Raw genomic sequence first — 15,361 nt, 5'->3', positions numbered from 1 at the left:
GCCAAAGGTGGTTTTGCCCCTGGTGGCCATTAGGGTCATTGCACTGTGGTGGTTTTAGTTGCAGTTTTCCCCCCGGTAGGGTCATTGCACTCTGGTTACCTTAGTTTGTGCACGTGATTATGTAGCAGGTGTGATTCCTCTATAAAAGAGTGTCAGGTGTCTCAATCACGGTTGGTGATAGTTCCTCATTTGCAAGCAAGCCTGGGTAAAGAATGGAGCTGAAGGAGAGTCACGGGCAGCCCAGTAAGAGTGCTGGAGTAGCAGCTATGGTGTCTGCAAGGACGGCTGGCATAGATTGATGGAGTGTCAGCTATGGTGTCTGCAAGGAGGGCTGGCATGGATTGGTGGAGTGGCAGCTATGGTGTAGAGCTGCACTCAGGATGCTGGACTCCGTTGCTGAAAGCTGGACTCAAAATGTTGGACTCTTTGGCAGAAAAGCTGGACTCATTTGCTGGACTCTGTTTCTGGACAGCTGCACGCAGGTATGGACTCTGTTTGCTCCAAGGCTGCACTATGATGCTGAGAAGAGTCCAGGACAACTCAGTCAGAGTCCTGGAGTGGCAGCTATGGTGTCAGCAAGGAGTTCGTGGAAAGCATGTTGGAGTGGCAGCTATGGTGTCAGTGAAGAATTCTTGCAAAGCTTGGTGGAGTGGCAGCTATGATGTAGAGCTGCACTCAGTTGCTGGACTCTTTGTCTGAAGCTGCACTCAGGTGCTGAACCCCGTTGCTGGACAGCCGCACTCAGTTGCTGGACTCCGTTGCTGGACAGTGCACCCAGATGTTGGACACAGTGGAGGAAAAGATGCACACAGGTGATGGGCTCTGTTGCTGGAAGCGTAAGCAACAGAGCAAAGCTAAGTGGTCTTCCCCTGGTTTGTCACTTTTCCTTATGTGTGTTTAGTGCAGTGGTGGGATTAGTTTCCGCACCTACCAATTCCCTAATGAGGGTTTAGGTGCAGGGAGAGTCAGGGTTTTTACGTTCCTGATCAGCGCCCGGTGCGGAACCGGCCTAGGGAACGTTAGGAGTGTAGAGACACTGACTCAGGAGAGTGCAGGAGGTCTCCATTTCCCTGTTCCCTATCGCAGGGCCACCATTGTTATTGTTACCCAGGTTCCCCTATTCCCTTGTCTTATTGTACTAGTTAGCGGCCTGCAGGCCGCGTCACATAGGACAATTACACATGCCGCGCCCTGTTGTATTAGTTACCAGCCTGGGGGCCGCGTCACACAGGACGGGGCACGTGACAATGGCAAATAAAAAAAAAAGCAAAAAAAATTGTGGAATTGCATTATTTTTAATTTTACCGCAAATGAAATTGTTTTACCATTTTCCAGTACACTATATGGTAAAATCAATGGTGTCATTCAAAAGTACGACTCGTCCCACAAAAAACATAATTCATGTAGCTATATTTATGGGAAAATAAAAAAATTTTGACTCCGGGAAGAAGGGGAGGAAAAATTGAAACTAAAAAAATGGAAAATGGTCATGTTGGAAGGGGTTAGCATTGAAATATGCTAAAAATTCGGCTTGTTAAAGCTTCGGAAAAAAATGATGCCTTAGAACTATCTTGTTAACATGGATGTCTATATCCAGAATCAACATAAAGATTGTATAGTTGACTATGGAGACATAATTAGCATGTAAAATACAAGTATTCCTATTATCAATACCCATCTCAGAGGTCCATGCAGCAAAGGCAACATATAAATGTCATCCCCCACAAATATACAAATATGTACGGTATTTCTATCCACTTACCTTCCTTCCATTTACATAAAAGATAAGCTGATCAGATGCAGCACCTACAACCATGGCTTCAGGTCTCATGCTGCTGGAGCTACAGATCCGAGCAGACGCTTAACACTAGTACAGGATAAAACTAGTGTTTTCTTATTAACTTTTGGAAGGAGGAGTGAAGTGGAGGAGAACGTGGGTGGAAGAAGATACGTTTCTAAGAAAGATTTGTGGAAACAAGTGCCATTCATCCTCCCAGTGGCTAGATGTCTAGTGTTTAGCTGACAGGATATGACAGGATATGAGTTATAGTTTTATGCATTTAAAGGCGACTCTTCATGTTTTATACCAGTCTGAGTCATTTTAAAAAATATCTTTTTGCTCTGGATATCCTTTATACCTCTTTACATTTATACCCTAGGAAAGCAGCTATAGAAAGAATTTACTGGTGGCGATAGTGGATTGTCTTCCTGATTGAAAAAACAAACAAACCTTTTTTAAATGCATTTTTACTTTCTGAGAAAGAGTGGAACATTTTTAGATGACTTCTTCACCACTTTTACAATTTATACTCGTGCTTTCTTTATTAAGAGATTTTAAGAATGACGTTAATTAAAAGATGGAAATTGGTCTCGTAGTACTCTGTATCCACAATGAGAAAAAGTGCAATGTTTTCTTCTTCATTTTGTGACATCAACAGACCAGGGGGTAAAAGTTCCAGCCTTATCTCTTGGGATCTGAAAAACAAGAAGAAAAGTGAACACTATTTATCGTAGCATATGATATTTATACTGTATATACTGTATTATATGTACTAGTAAAACAGTATATACTTGTGGATCTCAGAGATAGATTTTGAACCAAAATAAACATCTATAATGAAGGCTTATTATTTGAGATTGATGAATTTCAAGAACACTTCGCTAATATAGTGGGCCTCTGAAGTTAGATAACACAAATTTCTTGCACCATTATTCTGCAAGGGGCAGTCATTAATGTATATATAAATTGGGTTAAATTGCCGACTTAATTTATTTTCTTTTTTTCTGGATAATGTATCAAAAAATCATGGACACCCAATATTTTTCCCCCAAAAAATTGGAAAACCAAAATTTTAAAGATGATGACTTAAGTAATATGCAATATGTCTACAGCAATATCAATTATTTTTACAAACACTGGAAAAAAGTATCTTATTGTTAGTGCAGACGATTGGCAAAGCTGAGCAGTATCCTTGTCAGTCTGAAATTGGTAAATTTGCCCACGTCTGTGTGGATAGGTTGCCATCTGTTATGAACTTGTCAAAACTTTTAAGCCTAAAAATCATTAAAAGTTTTGCAGAGTGGGTTAAATTAGGTTTTTGATCTTACTTAAAATGGGTTATCTACCTTCAGGAAAATACCTGTCCCTGGGCACATATTATTATAGAAAAAAAATGCCCTTGACTCGCTTTCCCCAGGTCCACTACTGAGTCTTGACTGCAGCACTAAAATCATGTGGACAGCACTGACAGCACAGCAGCTAATCACTGAGCTGAGTTGCTGAGGTCACTGATTGGCTGCTGCGCTGTTGATGTAATGTCAGATGTTAGTGCTGCAGTCAATGTCAGACATGGGTAGCAGTGGTGGAGGTTCAGTGGTGGACCTGTGGAGGGTGAGTAAAGTACAGTTTTTTTTATCATACTGCGACTAGGGATAGGTATTTTCTAAAAGGGGACAACCCCTTTAAGTGGAATTGATACCTGACTCATGAAACTCTGCTACAAATTTTAGCACTGTATAAGAAAAACATCCCAATATAATAAATCCTTATAAGATTTAAAATGTAATTTTTTAAAAAAAATAGCAGCTGTGAAAAATTAAATTAACATTTCAAGGGTTAGGTAGGAATTACAATAGTGTCTCATTTGCAGGAGCTCTAGGCAGTTCCCATTGATCAGGCCAGTATAGCCATGACATCACACTTATGTGCAGGAGAATTAGAACATGCCTGTTACCTTGCAGTGCAGATGTAAATAGCTGCAGACATTGGATGGCTCAGTATCTTTTTATGTCGTCATATAGTTGGTATATAGCTTAGGTATATATGTATAAAAACTGCAGAACCATACCATCTTTGTTAGAGGGTCTTCACAGGCCATTCTGATTTTCTCAGGAGTCACTGGGCTGTTGAGTGTGAAAATCTTAGGTGAGCCACGTTCCTTCCGAGCTGAGTCCACGGCATCTTTTATGGCAAAATATACAGAACTCCCCAAAAACAGGGCAGTTTCCCCTACACCCTAGAGAAGAATATTGGATATGGAAAGTGTTAAAGTCCCGTACCTTCTGCATGAGAAGCTGATACAATTTTGTTTCAGTCACATGTACTAGAGATGGGAAAATTTATATGTGTGGAATTGAATTCTACTTGTTTTTACATAAATCCATACACACGTGGTCAAAATTGTTGGTACTCCTCATTTAATGACAGAAAAATCCACAATGGTGACAGAATTAACTATAATCTGACAAAAGTAATAATAAATCAAAAATGTATGAAAATGAACAAATGAAAGTCAGACACTGCGCTTCGACCATGTTTCCACAGAATTTAAAAAAAAAAATAAAACTCATGAAATAGGCCTGGACAGAAATGATGGTACCTTTAACTTAATATTTTGTTGCACAACCTTTTGAGGCAATCACTGTAATCAATTCCTGTAACTGTCAATGAGACTTCTGCACCTCTTGACAGGTATTTTGGCCCACTCCTCAAGAGCAAACTGCTCCAGTTGTCTTGTGTTTGAAGGTTGCCTTTTCCAGGCGGCATGTTTCATCTCTTTCCAAAGATGCTCAATAGGATTTAGGTCAGGGCTCATAGAAGGCCACTTCAGAATAGTCCAATGTTTTTCCCTTAACCATTCTTGTGTGATTTTAGCTGTGTGTTTTGGGTCATTATCGTGTTGCAAGACCCATTGACCTGCGACTGAAACCAAGTTTTCAGACTCTGGACAGCACATTTCCCTCTAGAGTCCCTTGATAGTCTTGAGATTTCATTGCACCCTGCACAGATTCTAGACACTCTGTGCCAGATGCAGCAAAGCAGCCCCAGAATATAACAAAGCCTTCTTCATGTTTCACAGTAGGGGCAGTGTTCTTTTCTTGATATGCTTCATTTTTCCATCTGTGAATATAGAGCTGATGTGCCTGCCAAAAAGTTCAATTTTTGTCTCATCTGTCCATAGGACATTCTTCCAGAAGCTTTGTGGCTTGTCAACATATATTTTGGCAAATTCCAGTCTGGCATTTTTATTATTTTTTTTCAACAATGGTGACCTCCTTGGTCATCTCCCATGAAGTCTACTTTGGCTCATACAAAGATGGATGGTGCGATCTGACACTGATGTTCCTTGAGCTTGAAGTTCAACTTTAATCTGTTTAGAAGTTTTTCTGGGCTCTTTTGTTACCATTCGTATTATCCTTCACTTTGATTTGTCTTCAATTTTCCTCCTGCGGCAATGTCCAGGGAGGTTGTCTACAGTCCCATGGAGCTTAAATGTCTGAATAATATGTGCAACTGTGGTCACAGGAACATCAAGCTGTTTGGAGATGGCCTTATAATTTTTACCTTTAACATGTTTGTCTATAATTTTCTTTCTAATCTCCTGAGACAACTTTCCTTTGCTTCCTCTGGTCCATGTTGAGTGTGATACACACCATGTCACCAAACGGCACAGTGAGTATCTGTAGCCCTCTATACAAGCCCACTCACTGATTCCAAGATTGTAGACACCTGTGATGCTAATTAGTGGACACACCTTGATTTAACATGTCCCTTTTGTCACAATATTTTCAGATTATTTTCAGGGGTAGAAATGAAGGGATTGTCCAGCTCCATGATGAAGTGAAAATAAACTATTCTTTTATTCACTTAAATTCATATGATACAGACGAGATAAAATGCCAGCATAGTACAATGGTTGCTTGCGTTATCAACGCGTTTCTGGTGACTGCGCACCCTTAGTCATGATGTCAAGCAAATGTTGCAGGCAGACCTTTTATGCTGAATCCGGTCAACACACCGGTAAAATAATTAAACAATTAAGAAAGCGAGAACACATGAAATACAAGTACATTTAAAAGCACAAAAAAGAAAATCATAATTTAAAAATAACTGAAGGGTACAAATAGGATAATTAGCAATATGCATATAATATTTTTACATTAATAAAGTTATTCTCATTTATCTATATATGTGCACAATTTTTCTTTGATTTCTTTTTCTTATAATTATCTTTGTATTTTCTTGTATGTTCTGATATTCTTATTCTCTATATATTCAGCCAAACTATTTGTATAGAAAAGGAGAAGTAGAAGGAATAGTTATAAATATGTATCTACAAATAATTTATAACAGTGATCAATAAAATTATTTAACAGATCACGAAAGAATAAATTGCGATGCTGGTATTCACAATGCAATATAAATAATCAAATTATCTACTTCATTTTCAACACTTCTTATTTTTTTTGTTTCACATATATTTCTTTTTTTATCAATTTATTGATAAATTATTTCACATTTTTTATATATCTATTTATTAATAATATATGTGCTTTAAGAAAATGAAGGATCGCATATTTTTCCTGAACTATAACAATTCTTCATGAATAAATCCATGTATATGTTTTTCAATTATCTATCTGTCTCTAACTAACCAGATCTAAATTTGTCTAAACAAAAACACATTGATGGGTTAATAAAAAAACATGTCTTTTCTTTTATTAAGACCTCGTGGTACTCTCGTATTTAGTTTGAAAATCCACCACGCCTCTCTGCTTCTTAGTGTGGTTTCTGTATCGCCACCTCTGATCGGTCTGCGTATTTTTTCTATGCCATAAACCGTCAATGAATCTAATTTATTGTTCTGAACTTCAATGAAGTGTTTGGAAACTTGAGACACATTCCTGCCGGCATTGAAATTCTCCACGTCATGGATGTGCTCCCTGATTCTAGTTTTTAATGTGCGTTTAGTACTCCCCACATATTTCAACTGACAGGTCGTACACTCCATGACATAGACAATATTTTTAGAGTTGCAATTTATAAAATCTTTAATCTCATACAATATGATCATTATTACAATCACCAAATTTATTACACTTATTAGTGAATTTACACATTTTGCACGAGTTTGCACCACATTTATAAAATCCCTTCACATCTAACCAGTTCGTAGTATGTTTCTGATGTTCATTTAGAAAACTATGTGACAGACTTTGTTTGATGGAGGGCGCTTTTCTTGAGACAATTCTGAATCCTTTTTTTATGATTTTCTCAATCTCAGAATCTTCTTTTAAGATAGACAGATTGTTTTTAATGATTTTTTTAATAGATGCAAATTGGTTACTAAAGTGTAACACTAAAGTTACAGGATTAACAGAATCATCAGTGATATTTTGTTGTTTTTTAAAACGGGATTTTTTTTGCCACGATTTTTTCTGCCCTATCCAAACTCCATTTGTTATAACCTCTTTTACTTAAGCGTTTTTTAATATCAGATACCTCCTTCTCATAATCATCCTGTCTGCTACAATTGCGTTTTGCATGCGTCATTTCACCTACCGGAACACTTTTGATAGTGTGTTTCGGGTGGTGACTTTTAGCGTGCAATATTGTGTTACCAGCTGTCTTCTTTCTGAAAGTACGTGTGATCACAGGTTTACTAACTATTCCTTCTAATTTCAAGTCTAGAAAATCAATACTTGAAATTTCATGCCGTATCGTGAATTTGAGATTTGACATGTTATTATTAAGATACAAGTTGAAATCTTGTATAGTGGATATATCTGACTTCCAAATTATGATAATATCTTCGATATATCTACCGTAAAATTGAATACTATCAATAAATGGATTATCGCTGTTGTAAATATATAACTCCTCCCACCAACTCATTACCAAGTTTGCTAATGAGGGGGAGTATTTTGCCCCCATAGAAACGCCATTTATCTGTATATAGTATTCTGTAATAAAAAAAAATAAATGGGGTTTCTATGGGGGCAAAATACTCCCCCTCATTAGCAAACTTGGTAATGAGTTGGTGGGAGGAGTTATATATAGAGAATAAGAATATAAGAACATACAAGAAAATACAAAGATAATTATAAGAAAAGAAATCAAAGAAAAATTGTGCGCGTATATACAGATAAATGAGAATAATTTTATTAATGTAAAAATATTATATGCATATTGATAATTATCATATTTGTACCCTTCAGTTGTTTTTAAATTTATGATTTTCTTTTTTGTGATTTTAAATGTATTTGTATTTCATGTGTTCTCACTTTGTTAATTGTTTAATTATTTTACCGGTGTCGTGACCGGATTCAGCATAAAAGGTCTGTCTGCAACATTTGCTTGACTTCATGACTAATGGTGCGCAGTCACCAGAAACGCGTTGATAACGCAAGCAACCATTGTACTATGCTGGCATTTTACCTCGTCTGTATCATATGAATTGAAGTGAATAAAAGAATAGTTTATTTTCACTGCATCGTGGAGCTGGACAATCCCTTCATTTCTGCAGTTCAAGCGCCCTGACACAGCGGCTCCGTGCTCCGATGTTCAAGATCCCTTCTCTGGTGAGCTGGAATTTTTGATTTAATTTTCAGGGGTACCATCGTTTCTATCCAGGCCTACTTCATGAGTTTTATTTTTGTTAAATTCTGTGGTAGTGTGAGCAGGTCGCGGGATGCAGTGACGGACAGGAGGCAGAACCAGAGTTAACAGATTTATTAACAAAGGGATTACGCCACGCAGGGAGGTGATGGATAAACAGGGATATGGCAGGGGAAAAAAGGCCCAGTGTAAGGGTGGGTTAAGGCAAGAAATGGCAATAGATAAAGCAACTGTTCATGAGGGGTTAAACTTATCAATCCAACGGCTTTTAAGGTGAAGAGTCCTAATGTCCAACGATGGCGCCTTCGCAACCAGCGCGTGACGATCCTGGGGTCGTTCTGAAGAAATTGAAGATCCGGTTCCTAACGGTGGCGACGAGTCCTCGCTGTCTCGTGCGGGGTCCTGGGTCTGGATTCATTGTGCGGAGTGAAAAGTAGTCTGTGACGTTGCCCAAGCGTGGTTCAGCTTGGCAGAAGACTGCGGGTGAGGTAGGACACCGTTCTATGCAAGTAACCCTGTCTGTCTCAGGCGGCACTCGCGCAGCACAAACTGGCCCGGAGCGTCTGGCATTTTCAAATGCAGGAACCAGCGGGCACACAGCAGGTCTCTGCACACAGTCACTGTACTTGACATTCGGGGGTCTATAATGCGGGCCTGCACTGTCACGTTTCTTGAAGGACAGAACACCAACCTTCCCCTGCTGCGCGCGCTGTCTTCCTGCCAAGTCTCTTCTCCCCTTCCCGCGCACAGCTCCTTTTATATAAGACATGCCCCCTGCTGAATAGTGCAAAGGTCGGTCCAGGACAGAAAGCTTTCCCACGGGCAACAATGGTGACATCCCCGACAGTTCCGGAACGGCACAAGAGAGGCATCCCCGGTCCAGTCCATTTTCTTACAGTAGCATGGTTGAAAAGCAATGTTTGACGTTCATTTGTTCATTATCACAGATTTTTGATTTCTTATTACTTTTATCAGATTCAAGTTATTTCTGTGACCATTGTGGGTTTTTGTGTCATTAAACGAGGGGTACCAACAATTTTGACCACGTGTGTATGATGGAGATTATGGATTTTTTGTCATTCAATCCGGGCTAATTCAGCAAAATGACATCCAGCTGCAGACGCAATCTTGCTGAACAAGAGAGGACTGGCAAAAGCTTAAAAATAAAGGAAAACATACCTCAACAGCCACTCCTGCTGCTCCCTGCCCCCTGCACTTCCATTGCAATGCATCTCCAGCTCGGAGTTCACTCTAGGCTGGGACTTCCAGCTGCATGCAGTCCCCAGAGTTCACTGTGCATGATCTGGGGCTTACTTGCAGCTGCAAGTCCTGGCATTGTGTGGACACTGGGCCCGGAGGTCACTGCCCATGTGTAAGGACCTCCAGGGAAGCCTCTGGCATGTGTGAACATTGGGACAGTGGTGTGGAGTACAGGACAGTCAGTAGGGAGCAGTCGGAGCTGCCAGAGAGGTGACCAGTGGGGTTAGTATATGTTTTTTCTACCAATTTCTACATCTTTTGTTTATTATGCTCTGGGGTCTAGACAGACCCCAGAGCAAAATAAGAACGATTACATTTACGGAGAATAACTTATTTGCAAATCAAATTTCAAATCCGAATGCAGAACGGTCAATTACAATAATCTAATATTATTTTTTCCCCCCTCACTCCACACCCGGCTCCAGATTTGGGCCTTGCACCCTTCTCTTATGGCTAGATCTGTACTAGTCTATGCCAGGTTAGTCTGGGAACGGCACACACCCAGATCCACGGATGACGGTGCAACTTACGTTGACAAATGAAGACTGATTGTCTGCAGCGGTCAGGCGACTTGGGCAGTGCATCATCAGATTTTTTTCTGATGACGTGCTGCTCAAGCTACCCAACCACTGCAGCCGAAAATAGTCTGCAGCCGTCCCGCTGCTCGTGGAATGGTGACATCATCGCTACCTGTCTTTGCAAAGACCACAGAGTGGCCTTCGTTGGATCTAGGTAGGTGCCAGTAGCTGAGAATCAAAACATTTAATTTTTTTACAGCTTCAGTTCCCTTCATAAGCGTATCATGGAGAACTAATAAACTGCCCATCATGGATCCTGCCTACAAAAGGTCTGTAGAAAAAATTAACAGTTACATGGAGAGGCTCTTGTACATATACAGTAGCTTATTGAAGTTTCTAGAGGATAACTGAGTAACATGGCTGCTCACCTTGGAGGAGTATATGGTGTATGGATTCTTGGATGATGCCAGAAGGGAGACATTAAATTCAGTAGGAACATCACACACAGCAGGTATCTTATACTTATCAGGTCCTAATGTATGCATGGCACCTTGTGGAGAATAGTACAGCTCTTCTAATGTGAACAGACCAACTCCCTGAGTAAAGGCGCCTTCAAGCTAATAGAAAGTATGTGGAAAAAACAGAAAAATATTGTATGTACATAAGAAACAATATACTTCTTATTTCCTGTGCTATAGCTTTTTTCTGCACTTTTGCCATTTTATTTAGCAATATAGATATTCCCCTTTTTCTGTACTCGATTTGTTTCGTGGATAAATCACTGCTCATTCATAGCAAATTTCCCATGTGGCTTGCAGTGGATTTTGTTGTGTGATTGCCTTTGAGTTTACCCTATGTATTAGGCTTCATTCAGATGTCTGTTTTAATGTACATGTTCTATCCTTATTTTTCATGGAAAGAACATGCACCCATTATCAACTGAAAGATATGAACTAGAGTATAAGCTGGTATCCATGCAAAGTATAGGAGCATGTTCACACTGGCCATTAAACAGAATAAACCTAAGATAGAAACAAAATGAACATATACCCTGCTGTAAGTAAGTAAAAAGCAATAGTGCATATAAATAACATAGGGTACTTAGTAAACACTGTTTTTGATATTTAGGTTTCAAAAGATTTTACACAATGAACAGTGGATATCAATATACATGTAACAATTCACATATCTTGTAGTAATACAATCAAAGCCATCCCCCCCTCCCCCCTCCCCCAATACTCCTTATGCCGGGTATACTTGAGAGTCTTAGCAATCATATCACCGCCATCCAGGCGGACCATATTTTTTCGAAAGTTCTTTCACCATGCCTACGCCTGTAAATGCTTTCCTCTAAATGCATTACCGTACGTGTCTGAGCAATAAATTCCCTCCTAGTGGGGGGTTCCGAATCCTTCCATTTTCGTGCTATTAGTTTGCGTGCCACATACAGCAACCTCGCTATTGCCACTTTGTAATGTTCTGAGACAGGTATCCCATCCACCTCCCCCAAAACACACAGCACTGTATTCCTGTAGAGCGTACATGCATAAGCTCTCTCAATTTTGTTGATAACGATCAGCCAGTATGCCACCAGCCGCGGACACGACCATAGCATGTGTAACAGTCCGGCCTGGTCTGTGCCACATCTAGGGCAGCTAGAGTCTCCCCTCAAGCCCGCCTTGAATAGGACCAGCGGTGTTTTGTATGTTCTATGTATTACATGTAATTGGGAGAGCCATGCCTGCTCGCTTAGAGAGATCTTCGAGACATATTCAAGAATAGCCTCCCATTGTTCTGTTGTGAGGGTACCCACCTCCCTCTCCCATTTACTCTTTGCAGTGAGGTGATTGTCCCCCAGATAGGAGTGTAGTAGATCATGATATATGCTCGATATAACTCCCCTCATCCCTCCCTTCATACACACAAAGTCTAGTACAATGTTGCCCTGAACCGTCATGGCTCCCAATCTACACTGTGCCCTCCAAGCATGTCGAAGCATATAGTATTGAAACCCACATACCGAAGGCAAATCAAATTCCTCTCTCAATGTCTCAAAGGTCTTCAGGTCCGTTCCACTCTGCAGCTGGCACACATATCTCACTCCTTTCGCCTTCCAATTGCCCATTTGACGCAGTTTATTAAGTTCCGGCAGATGCTCATTGTCCCACACCGGTGAGTACCTAGTCAGCTCATCCACCCCTCTGATCCTTTTAATGGTGTCCCATACCTTCTGAATCATGCCTATGGTAGGATATGGTGCTCCCAGTTTCTTAAAGGTACCATCCTCTAGACCCTGGATAAGTGGGCGTCTCCCCGTCACATGTACCAGCACCTGGTGAGCTGCTCCTCCACAATCGAGCTCTCTCCATCCCCTGACATGCTGACCCTGTACTGCCAAGAAATAGACCCATGGATTTGGTGCGGCCAGTCCTCCCTCTTCCTTTCCTTTTTGCAGAGTTCCAAATTTAATCCGTGCCTGCTTCTTGCCCCATATCAAGGATCTGAAGATAGAATCAATGTCCCGAAACCGTTTTTTTGGTAGCCATATCGGCGAATTGTGCAAAACGTACATTAGTTGTGGCATAAGGACCATCTTAATCAGGTTAGTTCTACCCGTTACCGTTAAAGCCAATTTGCACCATGCATCTATTTTCTCTAGTGTTGAGCATTCCGATACCGCAAGTATCGGGTATCGGCCGATACTTGCTGTATCGGAATTCCGATACCGACTTCCGATATTTTTTCAATATCGGAAGTCGGCATCGGAATCGGAAGTTCAAAGTTGATTGACAGCCTGACATCATCATGATGCGCCGTGTGTGCGCATCATGATGCGCCGTCATTTCGGGCCTTCCGGGGGTCTCTGCCGGCCTGCCGGGGGGCTGTGTGGACTGCCCGGGGTCTGTACCGGCCTGCCGGGGGGCTGTGCCGGCCTGCCGGGGGGCTGTGTGGACTGCCCGGGGTCTGTACCAGCCTGCCGGTGGTCTGTGCACCCTGTGGGGATCTGTACCGGCCTGCCGGGGGGCTGTGCTGATGTCCGGGGGGCTGTGCAAGCATCGTCCGATGGGACTATAAGTCCCATCTGGCGATGCCTGCTACCATGACAGTGATTGACACATTAGCCAATGATGGGACAGTAGTAGTCCCATCATCCGGCTAATGTGTTAAATGTTAAAAAAAAAAAAAAAACTACATACATACTACATACATACTACATGCATGCTACATACATACTACATATATACTACATGCATGCTACATACATACTACATGCTACATACATACTACATATATACTACATGCATGCTACATACATACTGCATGCTACATACATACTACATACATACCACATATATACTACATACATACTACATGCATGCTACATACATAACACATATATACTACATGCATGCTACATACATACTACATGCTACATACATACCACATACATACTACATACATACTACATACATACTACATGCATGCTACATACATACTACATATATACTACATACATACTACATACATACTACATACATACATAACACATATATACTACATGCATGCTACATACATACTACATGCTACATACATGCTACATACATACTACATGCTACATACATACTACATATATACTACATGCATAACACATATATACTACATGCATGCTACATACATACTACATGCTACATACATACTACATGCTACATACATACCACATACATACTACATACATACCACATACATACTACATACATACTACATACATACATACTACATATATACTACATGCATACTACATGCTACATACATACTACATATATACTACATGCATGCTACATACATACTGCATGCTACATGCATGCTACATACATACTACATGCTACATACATACCACATACATACTACATACATACTACATACATACTACATGCATGCTACATACATACTACATGCATGCTACATACATACTACATGCATGCTACATACATACTACATGCTACATACATACTACATACATAACACATATATACTACATGCATGCTACATACATACTACATGCTACATACATGCTACATACATACTACATGCTACATACATACTACATATATACTACATGCATAACACATATATACTACATGCATGCTACATACATACTACATGCTACATACATACTACATATACACTCACTGGCCACTTTATTAGGTACACCATGCTAGTAAGGGGTTGGACCCCCTTTTGCCTTCAGAACTGCCTCAATTCTTCGTGGCAGAGATTCAACAAGGTGCTGGAAGCATTCCTCAGAGATTTTGGACCATATTGACATGATGGCATCACACAGTTGGCGCAGATTTGTCGGCTGCACATCCCTGATGCGAATCTCCCGTTCCACCACATCCCAAAGATGCTCTATTGGATTGAGATCTGGTGACTGAGGAGGCCATTTGAGTACAGTGAACTCATTGTCATGTTCAAGAAACCAATCTGAGATGATTCGAGCTTTATGACATGGCGCATTATCCTGCTGAAAGTAGCCATCAGATGTTGGGTACATTGTGGTCATAAAGGGATGGACATGGTCAGCAACAATACTCAGGTAGGCTGTGGCGTTGCAACGATGCTCAATTGGTACCAAGGGGCCCAAAGAGTGCCAAGAAAAAATTCCCCACACCATGACACCACCACCACCAGCCTGAACCGTTGATACAAGGCAGGATGGATCCATGCTTTCATGTTGTTTACGCCAAATTCTGACCCTACCATCCGAATGTCGCAGCAGAAATCGAGACTCATCAGACCAGGCAACGTTTTTCCAATCTTCTACTGTCCAATTTCGATGAGCTTGTGCAAATTGTAGCCTCAGTTTCCTGTTCTTAGCTGAGAGGAGTGGTACCCAGTGTGGTCTTCTGCTGCTGTAGCCCATCTGCCTCAAAGTTCGACGCACTGTGCGTTCAGAGATGCTCTTCTGCCTACCTTGGTTGTAACGGGTGGCAATTTGAGTCACTGTTGCCTTTCTATCAGCTCGAACCAGTCTGCCCATTCTCCTCTGACCTCTGGCATCAACAAGGCATTTCCGGCCACAGAACTGCCGCTCACTGGTTTTTTTTTCCTTTTTCGGACCATTCTCTGTAAACCCTAGAGATGGTTGTGCGTGAAAATCCCAGTAGATCAGCAGTTTCTGAAA

At 40.9% G+C, this 15,361-nt stretch overlaps 2 protein-coding genes across 9 annotated transcripts in view; both read right to left on the bottom strand.

Moving 5' to 3' along the window:
- LOC141054221 (aldehyde oxidase 1-like) overlaps window positions 1–2,156 on the bottom strand; it is a 295,390-nt gene extending 293,234 nt beyond the window's left edge. For both annotated transcript variants that reach the window (XM_073551452.1, XM_073551453.1), the window contains exon 1: window positions 1,763–2,156. In XM_073551452.1, the coding sequence (XP_073407553.1) occupies window positions 1,763–1,831 (69 nt within the window). In that variant the 5' untranslated portion in view covers window positions 1,832–2,156. The remainder of the gene's footprint in view (window positions 1–1,762) is intronic.
- Window positions 2,157–2,295: 139 nt separating this feature from the next.
- The window catches only part of LOC141054222 (aldehyde oxidase 1-like), a 409,838-nt gene continuing 396,772 nt past the window's right edge, over window positions 2,296–15,361 (bottom strand). For all 7 annotated transcript variants that reach the window (XM_073551454.1, XM_073551459.1, XM_073551455.1 and 4 more), the window contains 3 exons: window positions 10,605–10,793; window positions 3,849–4,016; window positions 2,296–2,475 (listed from right to left, as the gene is read on the bottom strand). In XM_073551454.1, the coding sequence (XP_073407555.1) occupies window positions 2,419–2,475; window positions 3,849–4,016; window positions 10,605–10,793 (414 nt within the window). In that variant the 3' untranslated portion in view covers window positions 2,296–2,418. The remainder of the gene's footprint in view (window positions 2,476–3,848; window positions 4,017–10,604; window positions 10,794–15,361) is intronic.

The sequence above is a fragment of the Dendrobates tinctorius genome, unplaced genomic scaffold (assembly GCF_039654945.1).
Source record: "Dendrobates tinctorius isolate UK_male_01 unplaced genomic scaffold, ASM3965494v1 ptg000177l, whole genome shotgun sequence".
NCBI lineage: Eukaryota > Metazoa > Chordata > Amphibia > Anura > Dendrobatidae > Dendrobates > Dendrobates tinctorius.
This window is presented reverse-complemented; position numbering and strand designations above follow the sequence as displayed.